This window comes from Bos javanicus, chromosome 3 (genome assembly GCF_032452875.1).
Source record: "Bos javanicus breed banteng chromosome 3, ARS-OSU_banteng_1.0, whole genome shotgun sequence".
Taxonomy (NCBI): Eukaryota; Metazoa; Chordata; class Mammalia; order Artiodactyla; family Bovidae; genus Bos; species Bos javanicus.
Window position 1 is genome coordinate 86248103 of NC_083870.1, and position 20039 is coordinate 86268141.

General features: G+C 42.7%; 1 protein-coding gene across 1 annotated transcript in view; it reads left to right on the forward strand.

Moving 5' to 3' along the window:
• The window catches only part of LOC133245119 (cytochrome P450 2J2-like), a 33610-nt gene extending 14930 nt beyond the window's left edge, over positions 1 to 18680 (forward strand). Inside the window, exons 3-9 of the mRNA XM_061413062.1 lie at positions 360 to 509; positions 885 to 1045; positions 3893 to 4069; positions 6321 to 6462; positions 6809 to 6996; positions 9717 to 9855; positions 18158 to 18680. Of these exons, the coding sequence (XP_061269046.1) occupies positions 360 to 509; positions 885 to 1045; positions 3893 to 4069; positions 6321 to 6462; positions 6809 to 6996; positions 9717 to 9855; positions 18158 to 18336 (1136 nt within the window). The 3' untranslated portion in view covers positions 18337 to 18680. The remainder of the gene's footprint in view (positions 1 to 359; positions 510 to 884; positions 1046 to 3892; positions 4070 to 6320; positions 6463 to 6808; positions 6997 to 9716; positions 9856 to 18157) is intronic.
• Positions 18681 to 20039: the final 1359 nt, after the last annotated feature.

The following is a 20039-nucleotide window of genomic DNA, read 5'->3' on the forward strand; positions in this document are numbered from 1 at the left end:
GGCATCAGTCAGGCAGGCTTGAAAATGAATGCCTGTTCTGCTGCTCCAACTCTGTGACCTTGCAGAGTGTACTTTTATCTCCTGTGCCTCAATTTTCTCATCAGCAAAATTGGGGTAGTGGTTTGGCAATAGTGATATATATAGAAGTATATCAGAGAGTGAATACTAAATGCCAGAATGCATTACAAATGCTAATGTGCACGGCATTGCAAGCAATCAGTAAATTCAATCCATTATATCAATTGGTTTGAAATTATTTCTCTGAATAGTTTCAAGCACCTTAAAGCCCTTTTTTCATCCTTTTGATACATCATGGGTCTTGTTGGCTTTTTTTCATAATGTTGGCTTTCTTTTCCCAGGCTTGATCATGTCCAGTGGCCACATATGGAAGGAACAAAGAAGGTTTGCCCTGACAACTCTTAGGAACTTTGGTTTAGGAAAGAAGAGCTTAGAGGAACGCATTCAGGAGGAGGCCTCCTACCTCATCCAGATGATAAGAGAGGAGAATGGTGAGCATGTCATAGGACAGGTGCAGGGACTGTGCTTATACATTCACTAACCAGATGTTCATCAGTGCCTACCTGCCTTTCCTGAGCCCAGAGTTGTGTAGGGTGCTGAGGGGATAACAGGGAACGGCTAACCGTGACCTGTCCTCATGGGGCTCATGAATTAAGACAAAGATGGGTAGTAAACATATTGGTTTTAAATCCTGGTCATCAGTTTGACTTCCCATGCATTGACTAAGTACTGGCCCAGTGTCAGACCCTGGGGTCACAGTCTCGTAGGTGGTTCTATAGTCAGTGTGTCATATGTCATACAGAGCAGCATCTCTGTAAAATAGAAGCAATCCAATATGAAGGCTCCATCTCTTCTTCTTCCTCCAGGAAAGCCTTTCGACCCTCACTTCATAATCAACAATGCCGTTTCCAATATTATTTGCTCCATCACTTTCGGGGAGCGGTTTGACTACCAGGATAGTCAGTTCCGGGAGCTGCTGAGGCTGCTGGATGAGGTCTTAAATCTGCATACGTCACTGTGCTGCCAGGTGAGGCAGTTGTCACTTCCTATCTTGCATAAAGATATTAGGTTGATGTTTGTCACAGATTAGATGGGGTCTTCCTTTCCTTTGTAGCTAAAAGATAACCTTTTTAAATTGACTTCAGCACAAACTTGTTTGAAATCCATCTGTTGACTTTAATGTTTTTTATAATATTGTCAAATATTTACTATTGATAATTAACATTACTAACATTTGTATAAAGTACAGTACTTTACATGACATACAGGTATACACTACATTCTTTTCCTTAAAAAACAGAATACTGCCATCACTTTTGAGTCCCTTCTGCCCATGTCCCTCCCTAGTCCCACACGTCTGTGATCCTCAGATGTATGCTTCTGTGCCTGGCTCTAACTCAGCTCATTGTTTTGAAATTTATTTATTGGGTCTTCTAATTTGCTCTGTGTAGTTTTCCTCTGCATGCAGGTGCCACTGATTGTTATTCTCCTGAATAATGCTTGCAGATTTATTGAACATATGAGGGATTTCTAATTTGAGGATGTTATGAATAAAGCTGCCATGAACATTCCTGTTTTATTGTTCATGTGGACTGCTGCTGCTGCTGCTAAGTCGCTTCAGTCGTGTCCAACTCTGTGCGACCCCATAGATGGCAGCCTACCAGGCTCCACCGTCCCTGGGATTCTCCGGGCAAGAACCCTGGAATGGGTTGCCATTTCCTTCTCCAGTGCATGAAAGTGAAAAGTGAAAGTGAAGTCGCTCAGTCATGTCCGACTCTTAGCGACTCCATGGACTGCAGCCTACCAGGCTCCTCTGTCCATGGGGTTTTCCAGGCAAGAGTACTGGAGTGGGGTGCCATTGCCTTCTCCGGTTCATGTGGACACATCCACTCATTTCTCTCGCATATGCACCTGTATGTAAAAACCCTTAATGGTTTCCACCTGTTGGTCTATTTCCATGCCCATCCACACTTGTTCCTACCAGTTTTCTAAATGTCTAGGATATGGATTTAAGGGATTCAACCCTCACCCTGTCCTTGGTAGTCCCTGCCATCTCCTTTTGCCCTGCTAGGGTTGTAAGTCTGTCAAAAGCTCTGCTCATCTGCTTGGCCTCTCAGCCCCTTTTGTGTATCTGGAAGGCACTGTTAGGGGAAAATCAGCCCTAAGTGTTGGGGTAAACCCTTGTATATGTAAAGGAGGATTTACTTGTAATCATTTTTTAAAAGTAACATTGCCTGGAGATTTATGAACCTCACCTAACCTGATAAAGCAGTTAGCATGAATCCTGGCACAGAAAACGGACATAATGAATGTGAGCTACTATGATTATTATTGTCAGTATTATTTTTGAACAACATTTCTTATTGTCACTTCTAATCATGGTAACCCCTCCATTCAGTAATTCCATTTTCTTCCTTCCCATTAAGACAGAACTTAGGAAGTCTGGGACCTCAGTGAGCATGTGTTGACTATTCCCAGGGAAAAGAAATTCCTGAGAAGGTTGGATGAGGCAGTGAGGCAGGGGGTAATAAACATTTTTTAGAGACCCAAAATAGCTCAGGCAGTATGACTGACAATTCCATATACTTTATTTCAATTTTTACAACAACCCTTTAAAGATGAAATGGAGCATCCTAATGTGTGCAAGTAGATATGGGAATGCTTAAGCATATTCACATAGTGATCCACTGGCTGTGTGTTAAGTGTGGAATAGATCTCATGTGATTGAATAAGGAAAATAACTCTGGTGCCCCAATGGCAGCGGATTATACTAAGCCCAGACAAATTACATCATCATCTTCATTATTGTCATTATTATTATTCCTGAAGCCTTATATCTAGAAAGCAGTGGAGCTAATATTCAAAGGCATGTATGTTTCATTTTAAGTCTAGGCAATTTTCCATTATGTTGGGCTATCTGTTTTCCACCAGATATTTTTAGGGAAAATATGTCCAAAATACACTTAATTTTATTAAAAATATCTTATCCGCATTAAGAATACATCATAATGGTAAGTTAGATAAACACATATCTATGTTTAACATAACTAACTAGCTGGCTAGAAAGAGGTGTTTCATGCACAAAGATATATACACACATATTAGAGGAAAATGTCATGAAAAAATATAAAAAAAGGGAATGGGAAGAGATTCCAGAAGTACTGCATTATAGGATTATCAGGTAAGATATCTCCAAGCAAGAGCCAACCTGAATGAAACAAAGGCTAGAATTATACAAATTCCAGAGGAAGACCAATCTTCATTGAAGGAATAGTGAATGGAAAAACTAAACGTTGTCATTCTTGACGTTGTCACAGAGACCAACGGAGCTGGACTAGAAAGACCAAGAGAGAGTAAGATGGCAGCGAGTGATAGCAGAAGAGGGGACAGGAGTGGAAGAGGCCAGCTCATGTGGAGCTCCAGGCCAGGAGAATGATGTAGAATTTCTCTAAATGTCATGGAAAGTCATTGGAGGATTGAAAGATAAATAGTGAAATGATCTGATTAAACTGTTAAATGATCTCTCTGGCAGCTCAGTGGAAAATAGACTGGGAAAGGGGTTGAGGACAGAATCAGGGAAATTTTTGGGAGGCCTTAAAGCACCTAGGTAAGAAATATTGGGGCTTTGTCCTAGAATGACAAACACATGGAGTACTGAGAAGTGGTCTGAAAATGGTTCTATTTTGGATGGAGTGCTGAAATGCTTTGCCAGAGGGGAAAGAAGAGGGGTGTGACAGAGAAGATGAGACAAGGGTGATTCCAAGGGTTAATGTAAGCAAAGAAAATACATATAGAGATACAATGGTTTCCTCGTCTTCAAAAGTAGAAAACAGGCACCTCCTTGTCTCCCTGACTGTTTTGTTTTCTCCATCAGCTCTACAGTGTCTTTCCAAGGATAATGAATTTCGTTCCGGGTCCCCACCAAACCCTCTTTAGTAATTTGGAGAAACTGAAAATGTTTGTTGCCGAAATGATTGAAAACCACAAGAGAGACTGGAATCCTGCTGAAGCAAGAGACTTCATTGATGCTTATCTCCAGGAAATAGAAAAGGTGAAGGAACCTGAGTGTTTTCCTGAGTAGTGTTCTTAAAGAGCAAATGAGGTGATTCTAATATCTTATTGCTGCTGTAAGAGATCACTATTTTAAACTTGGTGGCTTAAAACAACCAACATTTATCAACTCAAGGTTGGGGCAGGCTGGCTCTTTTGAGGCTCTAGGGCAGAATCCATTGATGGGCTTTTCCAGCATCTAGAGGCTGTCTATACCCCTGAATTCACGCCCCTTTCCTCTGTCTTCAAAGCCATTGATGTAATGTCTTCCTTTCCACTGTCCTTGCGTCTTCTCTTAATTTGCTCCTTGTCTCCTCTTATTGGAGAAGGCAATGGCACCTCACTCCAGTCCTCTTGCCTGGAAAATCCCATGGACGGAGGAGCCTGGTAGGCAGAGGTCCATGGGGTTGCTAAGAGTTGGACACGACTAAACGACTTTACTTTCACTTTTCACTTTCATGCATTGGAGAAGGAAATGGCAACCCACTCCAGAGTTCTTGCCTGGAGAATCACAGGGACGGGGGAGCCTGGTGGGCTGCTGTCTCTGGGGTTGTACAGAGTTGGACACGACTGAAGCAACTTCGCAGCAGTCTCCTCTTATACTCTTCTGATTACAATGGGCACGCTGCTGCTGCTGCTGCTAAGTCGCTTCAGTCGTGTCCGACTCTGTGCAACCCTAGAGACGGCAGCCCACCAGGCTCTGCCATCCCTGGGATTCTCCAGGCAAGAACACTGGAGTGGGTTGCCATTTCCTTCTCCAATGCATGAAAGTGAAAAGTGAAAGGGAAGTCACTCAGTCGTGTCCAACTCTTAGCGACCCCATGGACTGCAGCCCACCAGACTTCTCCATCCATGGTATTTTCCAGGCAAGAGTACTGGAGTGGGGTGCCATTGCCTTCTCCGAATGGGCAGGCTAGGATAATCCATATCAAGATCCTTAATTTCATGATATCTACAAAGTTCCATCTGTCAAAAAAAATTTACCCATTCCAGAGATTAGGACATGGACATTTTTGTGGGTCATTATTCAGCCTAGCACAAGGTTGGAAAAATAGAGACACTATTTCAGAGTTTAGGAATATCATTAGCTCAGAATTGATGATACATTTGAAATAAAGATACTGGTTTAAGAGTATTCAGCTTGAGATCTTTGGAAAGCCCACATATACTGCCTTTTGATAGTCTATTTCTGTCCTCTACCCATATCTGAAAGACCTGTACACAATAGGGAAAAGAAGAATTGTTTCATTATTACTTGTACCAATGTCCAGTCCCCTACTCCTTCCCCAGTTCCCCAGCGCAGAGTATAAGTGAAGCTGAGTCAGATGTCAAAGGTTAGTCTCAAGTGGAGGACTTTTGCCTTCCTCTCTCCTCCCTATTTCATGTACTTTAAAATATTGTCTGTGAGATGCAGGGAAAAGGCCAAATTGGATATAGGTCCTTTAACATATTAAGCCCTGTGGTTAACACTCATCACTGCATCAGTGTCATCATTTTTGACTCATTTTCAACTTGTAGAGTTGAAAGAATGGTGAATTTTTTTTTCTGTCTCCTCTCTTATTTCACCTTATTGTTATACCATTAATAGAAGTATTGATTCCTCCTGAGAGGAGGAGACTTCACGTGTTATAAGGTGTGCAGGCACACAGAGGAACACTGACACGTTGAAGCTCCTGTAGGAAAGTGGTAAAGACGCTGGAGTGCCATGAGGAATGATTGTTGGAATCAGGGAAGGTTAACCTAAGGAGGATGTCGATGGGGGATTATGAGAATTGTACTTTAGAGAAATTAATTTTATTCTTTCTGGTATCAATGCAAACATTTGTTGAGGATTTCTTACATGACCTTTCCATCTCACATAGTTCATAATGCCAAGTGAGGAGTGAATACTGAACACAGAGTGTTTGAGAGGTTTAGTAACTTGGTCAAGTTGTACATATAGTGAAAGGTGTGGCTAATATTGGAACACAAATATTATTATATTTCCAATATAATAATAGATTCTCCCAAAATATGGAAGTAAAAAGATTCTCTCAATTTTCATCCTTCCAAGGTGACAAAAGTTCCCAGCACTTGGCGCAGGAAGATGCTAATGATACTGCAATAATAAGCCTCTGCCTGCTGAGATGGTCAAAGGAAAAGTCATTTCTCTTGGGGGAATCTCTCCTCCCATGTTCTCACTAGGATGAAGCCTCCTATGTTGTGGCAACTAAGAACCATCTGGATAAACCAATAATCACTGTATTTTCTAGCATAAGGGAGGTGATGCTTCAAGTTTCCGTGAAGAAAACCTCATCTACAGCACCTTGGACCTCTTCCTTGCTGGAACAGAGACAACTTCAACCAGCCTGCGCTGGGGGCTGCTCTACATGGCCCTTAACCCCGAAATCCAAGGTGAGCTCATTAGTGGATGGGCTGGGCCAGGCCAGTATGCTTCCATAAATTAGTTCATCAATGTCTCAATATTCCTAAAGGGAATGTTGGTTCACCCTCACTAATAAGAGGAACCTGAGGCTCCCACAGCTTTAGGAACTTGCAGCAGGAATGTTGTTTAGCAAAAGTTTTCCACCTAATTTGTCTCACACCAGGGCCCACTTCCCACTTTCATACCTCCCTGAGAAGCTAGTCTGGAGAGCCTAAGATAGCCATTTTGATGCTGGTTATTTCATTCCTTAACTTAACCAGGCTCAAGGAGAGTTATGGAAAAACAGAATAATAGAACCACCTCTGCTTTTTTCAGAAAAAGTCCAAGCTGAGATTGACAGGGTACTTGGCCAATCACAACAGCCAAGCACGGCTGCTCGAGAGTCCATGCCCTACACCAACGCTGTCATCCATGAGGTGCTGCGAATGGGGAACATTATCCCTCTGAACGTGCCCCGGGAGGTGGCAGTGGACACCACCCTGGCTGGTTACCACCTGCCCAAGGTAATTAGAGGCTCACACCAATAACCTTAGATCTCCAAGCTCATATTTGTAAATGATGGAAATCTCAATGGCAAATGCGATGTGTTTTCTTGTCTTAGGGAAACACTTAATTGGACAGGGGAGATATATTACCACTGATGTAATTCTAGATATTTTTCTTTACATGGGGTCTTTAGAATATTAGTTCAAATAAATGTTAATAGTTGTTCTAGAGGAGAAGGGGGATTCCTACGTCAAACATGTTCAGACAAAGCCTGGCTTTTCTCTGCTATGAGATTTCTCATTCTTTTTACTGCCTGACGTGCATTGTTAATTCTTGTGGGGAAACAGCAGGCAGCAATTCTCAGTCAGACTTTGCCATGAGGTCCTTTTCTTTGCCATGGGAGAGCTTTTCACAGGATAGGGACCTGCCAGACTTATTTTGGAAAATTCTGTTTCAAAATCCTGGGGGTTTAGAATGTTGAAATATGAGAGACAGTTGAGACCTCCTGGGCCAACATCACATTAAACTGGTGTTTCTAACATAATATCCCCACAGGTATCGCTTCCAGCCTTGACTTACAGTCCCTTGATGGGCCTACATCACAAGGGGATCGATCCAAGCCTGTGCACATTGAATCTCACAGGAGTGAAAGAACCAATGGTTTTTAAGCAGTGATCATGTACTATGGACTATATAGGTTCTTTCAACTTAGTCAGTCCTCAGAATAATTCTACCTTTTTTTTTTTTTTTAACAAATTTATAATGAAGGTTCAGAGCTGACTGATCTCGCATAAAATCTCTGGTGTACAAAGTGACAAGAGTGGGGTTAAAGAAATAGATGTGTTCTGGGCCCCAGGCTCATCTTTTTTGTGCTATACCATGTTTTCTCCACAGGACTTGCTTTACTTTAAAAGAAGCTCCTTAAATTGTTCTCGGTAGGACCCTGTTAAGTTCCCTGTCCTCACAAAGGCAGTTCTGCGCTCTGCCAATCACTCTTAGGATCTCAGCAATCAGCTCTCCTGTCCCTACTAGTGCCTTCTCTGCACACTGCACATTCACAGTTTTGCTTTCTCGACACCTTAGTCCATTTCCATGGATCCATTTCAGTTTGTCTGAGTCCCTCTTTGTGTGTCGAACCTGGTGTTGATTTCAAGATAAAACCAGAAGAGCCTATGCTTTGGGCTCGCCTTGGTCATGGTCCCTGCAGCCCTTGGAGAAGCAGCTATTCCTGCAGTGATTTCATTTACTATTTTCTTGTTGATTGACCATCTTATGGATGAATTCTGAGGTCTAGATGATATTACAGGTGATCTTCACATATTCACAGCAATTCACTTAGCTCCAGAGAACCATCCTAGCTCAAGAGATTGGTTTTGTAAGATTTTTTTAAGTACTGTTCTGCAAGACCCTTACCCACTGGGTGGGCAACTTGCAAACTGGAAAACAATTATACTATAGAAGTTCTGCCACAGGAGCAAAAGTCCTGAGCCCCAAGGCAATCTTCCCAGCCTGAGGGTCTGGCATCAGGAGGAGGAGCCCCCAAGAATCTGGCTTTGAATGTCAGCAGCCTTTTATTGCAGGAATTCCACTGGACTAAAGGAAGCATCAACTCCACTCTTGGGTCATGTGCATACTGAGACCCATGGAAAAATAGCAGTGACCTCATAAGAGTCTGGACCAGACCTACCTACTAATATTGGAAGGTCTCCTGCAGAGGCAGGGGGCAGCTGGGGCTCACGGCAGGGACAAAGACCCTGGCACTGGCAGCTCTAGTGAGTAGTCACTGGCATGAAGATGCCCAGAGGCCACCATGCAAAAAGGTATGGGAAGCAGTGGTATGATTGAGAAACTGAAAAAGGCTTGATATAGTGGGAGTGCAGGCAGAAGGACCATGACTCAGACAGAGGGCTGGTGATAGGTCCTTAATCTGAGTGATGAGAACTATTTGGAGGGTTTTTATCAAGTTCCAGGAGTGTTGGGTGGCTAGGAGGGACATAACTAAATCATCTCAAGAGCTAACTCTGCTTTCCGTGTGTGAAGCACTTTGAAGGGGGAAGAGGATATAGAGTTATAGTTAGGCCTACTGTAGGAGTGTGGACAACCAAGGTAGTATCTTGGACCAGACAGTGGGGGGAAATAACATGGTGGTGATAGAATCAAGAGGAATTTCAAGGAAAATTGACCAGGCTGGAAAAGGATGGAATGAAGGCAGAATGAAGTAAAGGTGGGGGGCCATTAAGGAGGACTCTTGGGTTTCTTGCTGCAAGCTGGAAAGAATAGCAGTTCTTTCCACTAGGTGACCTGATTGTATTATTAAACCTTCTCTGGAATGTGTGAGATAATGGAGGGAAGAGAATGGGAGAAACAGATGAATGAGACATTTTTCATGTTGGGGAGGCTGCCGTATTTACCACTTCACTGAGCAACGGGGTTGATTTTGGTCCAGAACTGCCTGCCCACTGTCACATTATTCTCTCATTAATGCACACATCTTCCCATTCTGCACTAAGAGTAGTCACATTTTGCTGATAAAATTCCCAGCAGACAATTCCAGTCCATCATTGTAAGCTGTTCCATGGCAAAGAGCAGGGTCCTAGGGGTTGAGCTCAGCAGGTACAGGGTTGGGGAGGCCGAAGAAGTTCGATCAGCCTTGATGTGGGAGCCTGGGGGACTGCTGCCCCTCGGCACACATCTGCTGTGTGTGTCATGTCTTTCATGAGCCTCCTGCTTTCTCCAGGGAACCGTGGTTGTGACCAATCTGACTGCACTGCACAGGGACCCTGCAGAATGGGCCACCCCTGACACCTTCAATCCAGAGCATTTCTTGGAAAATGGACAGTTTAAGAAAAGGGAATCCTTTCTGCCTTTTTCAATAGGTGAGTATCTGGAAATAGGAGTGTGGGAACCCAGAGTCCCTCTCTCAGCCCTTCTTCTGATGCTCTCTCAGCCCTGCTCTTCCTATGATGCTTTGCTTTAGTTGGCATGTCTCTAGATAGCCCTGCCTAGCATGACTCACTCTTGCTGTGGGTGCATTGCAGGTTTCCCTGGGCTGAGCATCACCAGGATTCACTCTCTTATATCCTAAGCCCTGGCTTGACTCTGATGGAGATTTCAGCTTTAAATTGTTCGGTCCCTAGGAACTTTGGGGAGAGGAACTTAGCCTCTGCCTGGTACCCACAAAAGAAGGTTGGGCACTTGCCATCTTTATAGAACTTAAAGTATTCCGAGATCTTTTTAGTGCTTCCCATTCACAAAAACATAAAGCTAATTGCTAAGAAGGGGTAGGAGAGGTTCCAGTAAAGGGACTGTTTTCTTATCATTATGGGCATTACAAATGACTCTAGGTGCCATGGGCTTAAGTAGATGAGATTCTATCTATAATATGTTCTTCCTGAAGAGGTCCTTTTACTTTTTTAAATGAGATGGTTTGATAGCATCAATGCTATGGACACGAGTTTGAGCAAACTCTGAGATGTGGTGAAGTACAGGGAAGTCTGTGTAGTGCGGTACATGGGGTCGCAAAGAGTCAGACACAACTTAGTGACTGAATAACAGCATCCTTTACACATCTAGTTAATACATTTACATGGTGTATAACTTGAAATATATGAAAGAGAATGCAGAGAAAACTCTTTCTCTCATGTTTCCCAGCCAGCCAGTTCCAAAGTGGTGTTTTACTCATAACTTTGTGAAATGAGGAAGGAAAAGTCTTTTATTTACCAGGTAATGAGTTAAGTATGTTACTGAGATCATTTTAAATAATTTCCCAAATCCTTAATTCTATAAATGTTTTCTAAGCACCTATTATGTGTCAATTATGCAGCCCTGAGAATATGACAATGATTAGGTAGGAAAAAAACCAGTGCAACTTTTAAGGACCATGTGTTCAACCTTAAAATTACAAGGTCCAAATTCTAGTCACCACACTGGGGATAAGGGAGGAAACTGCAGCTCAACAGGGTCAACTGTGGTATCTATAGTCATAAAGCTCACAGAGCAGAGACTGAACTCAGTGTTCACCAGGTTTATCAAATAAAGCCTATGCACTTCCTAGAAACGTCTCCCAAGAAAGTAACTAAATGCTACAGTGAGTGAATGCTCTGAATTTCACAACAATTTTCTTATCATTAAGTTAAATTAAATAGACATTGACTTTCTGTGACAGTATAATCTTATTGATCATGCCACAAAGGCACAGAAAGGGAGGGACTGGAAATTGACCCCATGTAGGCATGATACAGAGCCCAGGCTTTTCTGCTATAGGACACTGTCCTGCATGTATCTGGACTGATTCCAATTAGATCTTCTTTCTTTCTCTGGTTCTCTGCCACCTTTGCTCACTTGCACAAGTCACTTTTTAATATGAAAGCAGACATGAAAATGTTGGAAAACCTTCCAGACTTCTTGTCTGCCTTGGTGTATGCTAAGTCGCTTCAGTCATGTCTGACTCTTTGCAACCTTATGGGCTATAGCCTGCCAGGCTCCTCTGTCCATGGGAATCTCCAGACAAGAATACTGGATGCATTGCCATGCCTTCCTCCAGGGAATCTTCCCAGCCCACGGTTTGAACCCATATCTTCTAAGTCTACTGCATTAGCAGGTGGATTCTTACCACTAGCACCACTTGGGAAGCGTAGACTTCTTGCCTACAAGAGCTTTATGTTTCTTATTATAGTGCAGAGTTTCAGCTGTTTTATCTTAAGTGTTATAATTTTTATTGCTTCACTGTATTTTTTGTTATTTAGAGTTGAAACACATCCTTCCTACTACAGATTTCATTTGCAAGCAAATTATTTTATTTTATACTTACAGCAACCCGATTATTAACAGTTAGGAAAACGATTAGTATCTCCTTTCTCAGTGAAAGGAAATTAGGATTAAGAGAAAGTTATTTCTCATCCAAGGTCATGTGCCCAAGGAATTGGCATAAAAGGGCTGAAGACTCAAGTTTCTGGTTTCTTTTAAATTTTTGTTGAAGTATAGTTGATTTACAATATTGTATTAGTCTCAGGTGTACAGCAAAGTGATTTAGCTATGTTCTTAGTTGCTCAATCATGTCCAACTCTTTGTGACCCCATGGACTACAGCCCACCAGGCTCCTCTGTCCATGGGGATTCTCCAGGCACGAATACGAGAGTGGATTGCCATGCTCTCCCTCTGCCAGGGGGTCTTCCCAAACCCACAGATCAAACCCAGGTCTCCAACTTTGCAGGCAGATTCTCTACCAACTGAACCACCAGGGAAGCCCAAGAATACTGGAGTGGGTAGCCTATCCCTTCTCCAGGGGATCTTTGTGATCCAAGGATCAAACTAGGGTCTCCTGCATTGCAGACGGATTCTTTACCAGCTGAGCTACTGGCTCACATGGTAAAGATTTAGTTATATATACATATATATCTTTTTCTTTCTAGGTTTCCACCTTACTGGTTATTACAAAATATTGCGTATAGTTCCCTATGCTATACAGTAGGTCCTTGTTGGTTATATATATAGTTCTAATCTAGTGTTCTCCCTAACACACTTAGAATTTTCCTACTTAAAGGCCCTTCCATTTTAAGATTCACTAAATTCATATCATATGTATCAATTGTTACATTGCTGCATCACAAAGGTGGCAAACTCAATGACTTAGAACAATAAGTGTATGTTATTGCTCACAAGGCTACAGTTGAACTGAGAGCTCCACTGTTCTTAGCTGGCCTCTCTTGCCCATTAGGGAGGTCAGCTGGCTGAAGGCTGATCTAGGATGACATCAGCTGGGACAATAGGGCTCTTTTCCAAGTTTCCTCCTCCAGCAAGCTAGCCCATCTAGCTTGTGTGCATGTAGAAGACAAGACCCCAGAAGGGAAGAAAGCACACAGTGCCTCCCAAAGGCCAGGCTGGGAACTGGCGACCATCACTCCCACTGCATTCTGGTGCCCAAGCAGGCCATACTGTGAGCCCCAGTTCAAGGGAAAGGGCAAATAGCACGATTTTTATGGGAAGGTCTATGGAATCACACTGCAAATGATGGGGGTTTGGGGAGAGGGGGGAAATTAGAGCCAGTATTGCAGTCAGGTGATCTCACTATCTTTCTTTCTGCCCAAGAAGAGTGATTCAGACCAAGCTAGCAATTTGGGGATCCCCTCAGCTGTGACTAAATGAGGACTAGCGAAGCAGAAACGGAAATAGAAACCGGAAAATCCACTGACTTAAAGTGTCAGCACTGCCGTCAGGTTTATTCCCACCAGACTCCCGTTTTTAGGGCTCAGTTGCTTTGCCTCATACCTGATCCAGCACTTTATAAAGAAAGTTTCCCTGAAGGAATAGGGTGTGAAAAAGCACCCTCCCTTCTCTTGGAAAGAAGGTCAGGTGTGGAATTAGGAGACATGCACAGCTGGGGAGATTACAAAGGTGTTATGCAAACATATATTTTCTTTTCTTCATTTAAGTTTTCCCTTTCGATCCAACAAAGCAGCAGATATCTTCATGAAAGGCAAGAGTCTGAGTCCTCAATTTCCAGAAATATCACTGAATCATGGAGATAAGATTAGGAAGATCTTCTCTCAAAAACCCTAGGTCAATGCTCTCACTTCTAGTGACTGATCTGGTTAGTCAGTGATGGTGAGTTAGTACATGCACCAAGAAGAAAGTCTGTGTTTCCCATAATGCAGGATGAAGCCTTGAAATAAGGTAGCACTCCTTTTCATGACTTATAAATCACACTCAAATCTCCTTTTTACTGGTATCCTTGATCAGCCATATATAGTACTTAGGAGAGCAATTACTTCACAGGTTTGACAAGTGAAAATTGTATATGGTGATGAAAATAAGCAATTTACTCAGAGCCCAGAGCTGGTTACTGATGGAACCAGTAATGTAATCCTGGATCCTGACTCTAAGGGTGCAGTTTTATCCCAAAATATGGATTTTTCTAGGAGAATTTTGGGTATTTATAATATGGCTGATCTGGTGCCATCTAAAACAAATTTTTCATTTCCTGCAATTTAAGCCAATTTCTTTTTTTTTTTTTCAATTCAGTTCAGTTCAGTTCAGTCCCTCAGTTATGTCTGAAATTTGTGACCCCATGGACTGCAGCACAGCAGGCCCCCCTGTCCATCACCAACTCCGGGAGTTGACTCAAACTCATGTCCCTTAAGTCAGTGATGCCATCCAACCATCTCATCTTCTGTTGTCCCCTCTCCTCCCACCTTCAAACTTTCCCAGCATCAGGGTCTTTTCAAATGAGTCAGTTCTTTGCATCAGGTGGCCAAAGTATTAGAGTTCCAGCTTCATCATCAGTCCTTCCAATGAATATTCAGGACTGATTTCCTTTAGGATGGACTGGTTGGATCTCCTTGCAGTCCAAGGGACTCTCAAGTTCAAAAGCATCAATACTTCAGTGCTCAGCTTTCTTTATAGTCCAAGTCTCACATCCATACATGACTATTGGAAAAACCATAGCTTTGACTAGATAGACCTTTGTTGGCAAAGTAATGCTTCTGCTTTTTAATATGCTCTCTAGGTTGGTCATAACTTTTCTTCCAAGGAGCAAGCATCTTTTAATTTCATGGCTACAGTCACCATCTGCAGTGATTTTGGAGCCCCCCAAAATAAAGTCTGTCACTGTTTCCACTGTTTACCCATCTATTTGCCATTAAGTAATGGGACTGGATGTCATGATCTTAGTTTTCTGAATGTTGAGTTTTAACCCAACTTTTTCATTCTCCTCTTTCACTTTCATCAAGAGGCTCTTTATTTCTTCTTCACTTTCTGCCAGAAGGGTGGTGTCATCTGCATATCTGAGGTTATTGATATTTCTCCCAGCAATCTTGATTCCAGCTTGTAATTCATCCAGCCCAGCGTTTCTCATGATGTACTCTGCATATAAATTAAATAAGCAGGGTGACAATATACAGCCTTGATGTACTCCTTTCCCTATGTGGAACCAGTCTGTTGTTCCATGTCTAGCTGCATGTCCAGATCATGTCTGTTTCTTCTTGATCTGCATACAAATTTCTCAGGAGGCAGGTCAGGTGGTCTGGAATTCCCATCTCTTGAAGAACTTTCCAGTTTGTTGTGATCCACACAGCCGAAGGCTTTGGCATAGTCAATAAAGCAAAAGTAGATGTTTTTCTGGAACTCTTGCTTTTTTGATGATCCAGTAGATGTTGGGAATTTGATCTCTGGTTCCTCAGCCTTTTCTAAAACCAGCTTGAATATCTGGAAGTTCACAGTTCACGTACTGTTGAAGCTGGGCTTGGACAATTTTGAGCACTACTTTACTAGCGTGTGAGATGAGTGCAATTGTGCAGTAGCTTGAGCATTCTTTGGCATTGCCTTTCTATGGGATTGGAATGAAAACTGACCTTTTCCAGTCCTATGGCCACTGCTGAGTTTTCCAAATTTGCTGACATATTGAGTGCAGAACTTTCACAGCATCATCTTTTAGGATTTGAAAGAGCTCAACAGGAATTCCATCACCTCCACTAGCTTTGTTCATAGTGATGCTTCCTAAGGCATACTTGACTTTGCATTGCAGGATGTCTGGCTCTAGGTGTGTGATCATACCATCGCAGTTATCTGGGTTGTGAAGATCTTTTTTGTACAGTTCTTCTGTGTATTCTTGCCACCTCTTCTTAATATCTTCTGCTTCTGTTAGGTCCATATCATTTCTGTCCTTTATTGTGCCCATCTTTGCATGAAAAGTTCCTGTGGTATCTCTAATTTTCTTGAAGAGACCTCTAGTCTTTCCCATTCTATTGTTTTCCTCTATTTCTTTGTATTGATCACTGAGGATGGCTTTCTTATCTCTCCTTGCTACTCTTTGGAACTCTGCATTCAAATGGGTATATCTTTCCTTTTCTCCTTTGCCTTTTGCTTCCCCTCTTTTCACAGCTATTTGTAAGGCCTCCTCAGACAACCATTTTGTCTTTTTGCATTTCTTTTTCTTGAGGATGGTCTTGATCCCTGCCTTCTGTATAATGTCATAAACCTCCATCTATAGTTCTTCAGGCACTCTATCAGATATAATACCTTAAATCTATTTGTCACTTGCACTGTATAATCTTAAGGGATTTGATTTAGGTCATACCTGAATGGTCAAGTGGTTTTCCCTACTTTCTTCAAGTTCAGTCTGAGTTTGGCAATAAGGAGCTCATGATCTGAGCCACAGTCAGCTCCTGTTCTTGTTTTTGCTGACTGTATAGAGCTTCTCTATCTTTAGCTGCAAAGAATATAATCAATATGATTCTGGTGTTGACCATCTGGTGATGTCCATGTATAGAGTCTTCTCTTGTGTTGTTGGAAGAGGGTGTTTGCTATGACCAGTGCGGTCTATTGGTAAAACTCTATTAACCTTTGCCCTGCTTCATTCGGTACTCCAAGGCCAAATTTGCCTGTTACTCCAGGTATTTCTTGACTTCCTACTTTTGCATTCCAGTCCCCTATAATGAAAACGACATCTTTTGGGGGTGTTAGTTCTAGAAGTTCCTGTAGGCCTTCATAAAACCGTTCAACTTCACCTTCTTCAGCATTACTGGTTGGGGCATAGTCTTGGATTACTGTGATATTGAGTGGTTTGCCTTGGAAATGAACAGAGATCATTCTGTCATTTTTAAGATTGCATCCAAGTACTATATTTAGGACTCTTGTTGACTATGATGGCTACTCCACTTCTTCTAAGGGATTCCTGCCCACAGTAGTAGATGTAATGTTTGTCTGAGTTAAATTCACCCATTTCAGTCCATTTTAGTTTGCTGATTCCTAAAATGTTTACATTCACTCTTGCCATCTCCTGTTTGACAACTTCCAATTTGCCTTGATTCATGGACATAACAGTCCAGGTTCCTATACAGTATTGCTCTTTACAGCATCAGACTTTACTTCTATCACCAGCCATATCCACAACTGGGTGTTGTTTTTGCTTTGACTCCATCTCTTCATTCTTTCTGGAGTTATTTCTCTACTTTTCTCCAGAAGCATATTGGGCACATACTTACCTGGGGAGTTCATCTTTCGCTGTCCTATCTTTTTGCCTCTTCATAGTGTTTATAGGGTTCTCAAGGCAAGGATACTGAAGTGGTTTGCTATTCTCTTCTCCAGTGGACCACGGTTTGTCAGAACTCTCCACCATGACCTGTCTGTCTTGGGTGGCCCTACACAGCATGGCTCGTAGTTTCATTGAGTTAGCAAGGCTGTGTTCCATGCGATCAGATTGGTTAGTTTTCTGATTGTGGTTTTCAGTCTATCTGAAACTCTGAATTTCTCAACAACTGGTTACAGGCAGAGTACAAAATAGAGGCATCCTGCATTAACCATTTTCCAAGAATATTTCATTACATGGGAAAGCAAAAAGTAGCAAAAGTCGTGCTCACAATTAACTTCAGAGGGTAATCCCACTGATGATATCCAGGAGAATCTTTACTGAGATAGTGAGGAACTATGTAAGATGTTAACGAGGGTTTTTCTGGATTTGGGGATTAAAATATGTTTTAATATTTTTATACTTTTCACACTTTTTTCATTTTTGCCATGAACATATATTAATTAGGGAGAAAGTGAGCTATTAAAACACTCACAAGAGAGATGATGATAGTCTTTTGTGGGGTGTTGTTGCCCAAGTTGGGCAAGAAGGCATCGTGAAGAGGAGGGGCTGGGGGAAGCCTAGAGCAGGCAAACACAGGTGGGATGAGATGAGGTTGGCCCTGCATGGGGAACCCTGGCAGGAAGATTCCCGGTCATGATGGGGGAATACTTGACATAGGGAAAAGATGCCTCATACTTGAAAAACCTTGCTTTGACATTTACTTTGTTTTAACTTTCAACATTTTTTTTTGAAAATTGAGAGAGGTAAACACAGAGTTTTGCTTTTGTCCTTACCGTTTGCTAATGGATTTTTGTAAGACTTTTGGCTAGACCACATTTATAGGTCAACCTTGGCTGCTCACTTGCTTCATCCACAGCCTGCCTCTTCACCGTTGCTCGACTGTCTGAGTCCTGAAGGTACTGGAGTGTGTGATTGTGGAATGACCTCACTGGGCTTAGGTTACCCCAGGTGGTCGTGATTAAATAAGCTGAGTGCGTAAAGGCTCAGGGCCAAGCAGGCCTGCGATTTGCTCAGGTTTTGCAAGATGTGGTGGAAGATTTCAGTCCTTGCTGGCACAAACCAAAGGAGGTACTCATATTTTTGTCTTTTAGGAAAACGGATGTGCCTTGGAGAACAGTTGGCCAGAGCTGAGTTGTTTATTTTCTTTACTTCACTTCTGCAAAAATTTACCTTCAGGCCTCCAGAGAATGAGAAGTTGAGCCTGAAGTTCAGAGTTAGCTTGACCCTTGCCCCAGTCAGCCACCGGCTCTGTGCTGTTCCTCGGGGCTGAAGTTGCTGGGGTCGGGGGAGTGAAGAAAAGCAGGAAGAATGAGCTTTCTCACACACCCCAAGGCAGGGCATCTGCTCAGAAGTGAGGGAACAGCATCCAGTGCCTCTAGGATATGTCACAGGAACTGGACTCAGAGGAAACTGGAACCAAACCCCAGCTTTGCCATCTCCAGTGGGGCCCTGAGCAAATGAGTTATGTTGTGAGTGATTTCGTTTTCATCCAGAAGATTTAAAGTGGACAATGATTCCATCTCTAAAGGAAAATCTACTATATAGATCAGAGGAAATAATGGACTTTAAGTGGCTTGGAAACCATAAAGCACATCATAAAAGTCATAGCTGTGATCTGCCTCCTCCCTACTTCCTTCCTTAGCTTGGTTTTGCTTCTGGTCTGTTGAAATGGCCTGGGTCAAAGAGGTGCCAAATAGTGGATAAGAGTTAGAAGTTGGGTCTGGGACAGCTATGGAGGTCAGCCAGAAAGGCACTTATACTTGGTAGCCCTGGGCAAGCTTATCCTGCTTCTCCCTCAGACTGACCCCTGGGAAATAGCAGGGCAGGTGGATTCCTGATTTATAGACAGGTTCCTATGGAGAAGGAGTTCCTCTGATTTATCTAAGGAAACACTACCTTAGCCTTGGACACCAGAGCCAATAAGAATGTCACCACAATAACCAAGTATGGAACTCAGGTTCAGTTTAGTTCAGTTCAGTCGTTCAGTCGTGTCCAACTCTTTGCGACCCCATGAATCGCAGCACGCCAGGCCTCCCTGTCCATCACCAGCTCCCAGAGTTTACCCAAACTCATGTCCATCGAGTCGGTGATGCCATCCAGCCATCTCATCCTCTGTCGTCCCCTTCTCCTCCTGCCCCCAATCCCTCCCAGCATCAGAGTCTTTTCCAAGGAGTCAACTCTTCGCATGAGGTGGCCAAAGTACTGGAGTTTCAGCTTCAGCATCATTCCTTCCAAAGAAATCCCAGGACTGATCTCCTTCAGAATGGACTGGTTGGATCTCCCTGCAGTCCAAGGGACTCTCAAGAGTCTTCTCCAACACCACAGTTCAAAAGCATCAATTCTTCGGCGCTCAGCTTTCTTCACAGGTTAGGAGGGAACAAATGTGGAAATAGTTTCTGTCATTACTGTGCCTCCTTACCTTAAATCCTCTCATGCATTTACTCCCAGCCCCATGATTGGTGTTAACAACTTGATGGTTGTGATCTTTTAGTATATATTGCTTGTCAGCTTTTGATTGACAAGTATTCCCAGGCTAAACACAACTGATAAGCTCTGGTAAAGTATAATATAGAAGGAAACAGAAATGCGAGAATCCTGTTAGCCTTCCTGTGTGTGGTCACTGAGGGGCAAAAATGGTATCAATGGAAAGGCCAGGTGCCACTGAGAGTCCCTGGAATTTGGATGCCAACCCCATGCAGACAAATATCAACACACCTATAAAATGGACTTATCCATATAGAAAAGTTATTTTTCTCAAGTGTTAGAATTTAAGAAATTTAAATATCTCAGAACAAAAAGGCACTTGAGGACATGGGCCTTTTCATCCCTGTTGCTTGGGATTTAGAGAAAAGCTAAATCGTGGCACCATTAGAAAGGGAATCAGAAGTAGGAAGAGGAGGCAAGAGAGAAGGAGTGAGAGTGTCTGGCTGGAGCTAGCCTGAGCCTGTCAGAGTCAAGAGTAAGTCTGGGAGA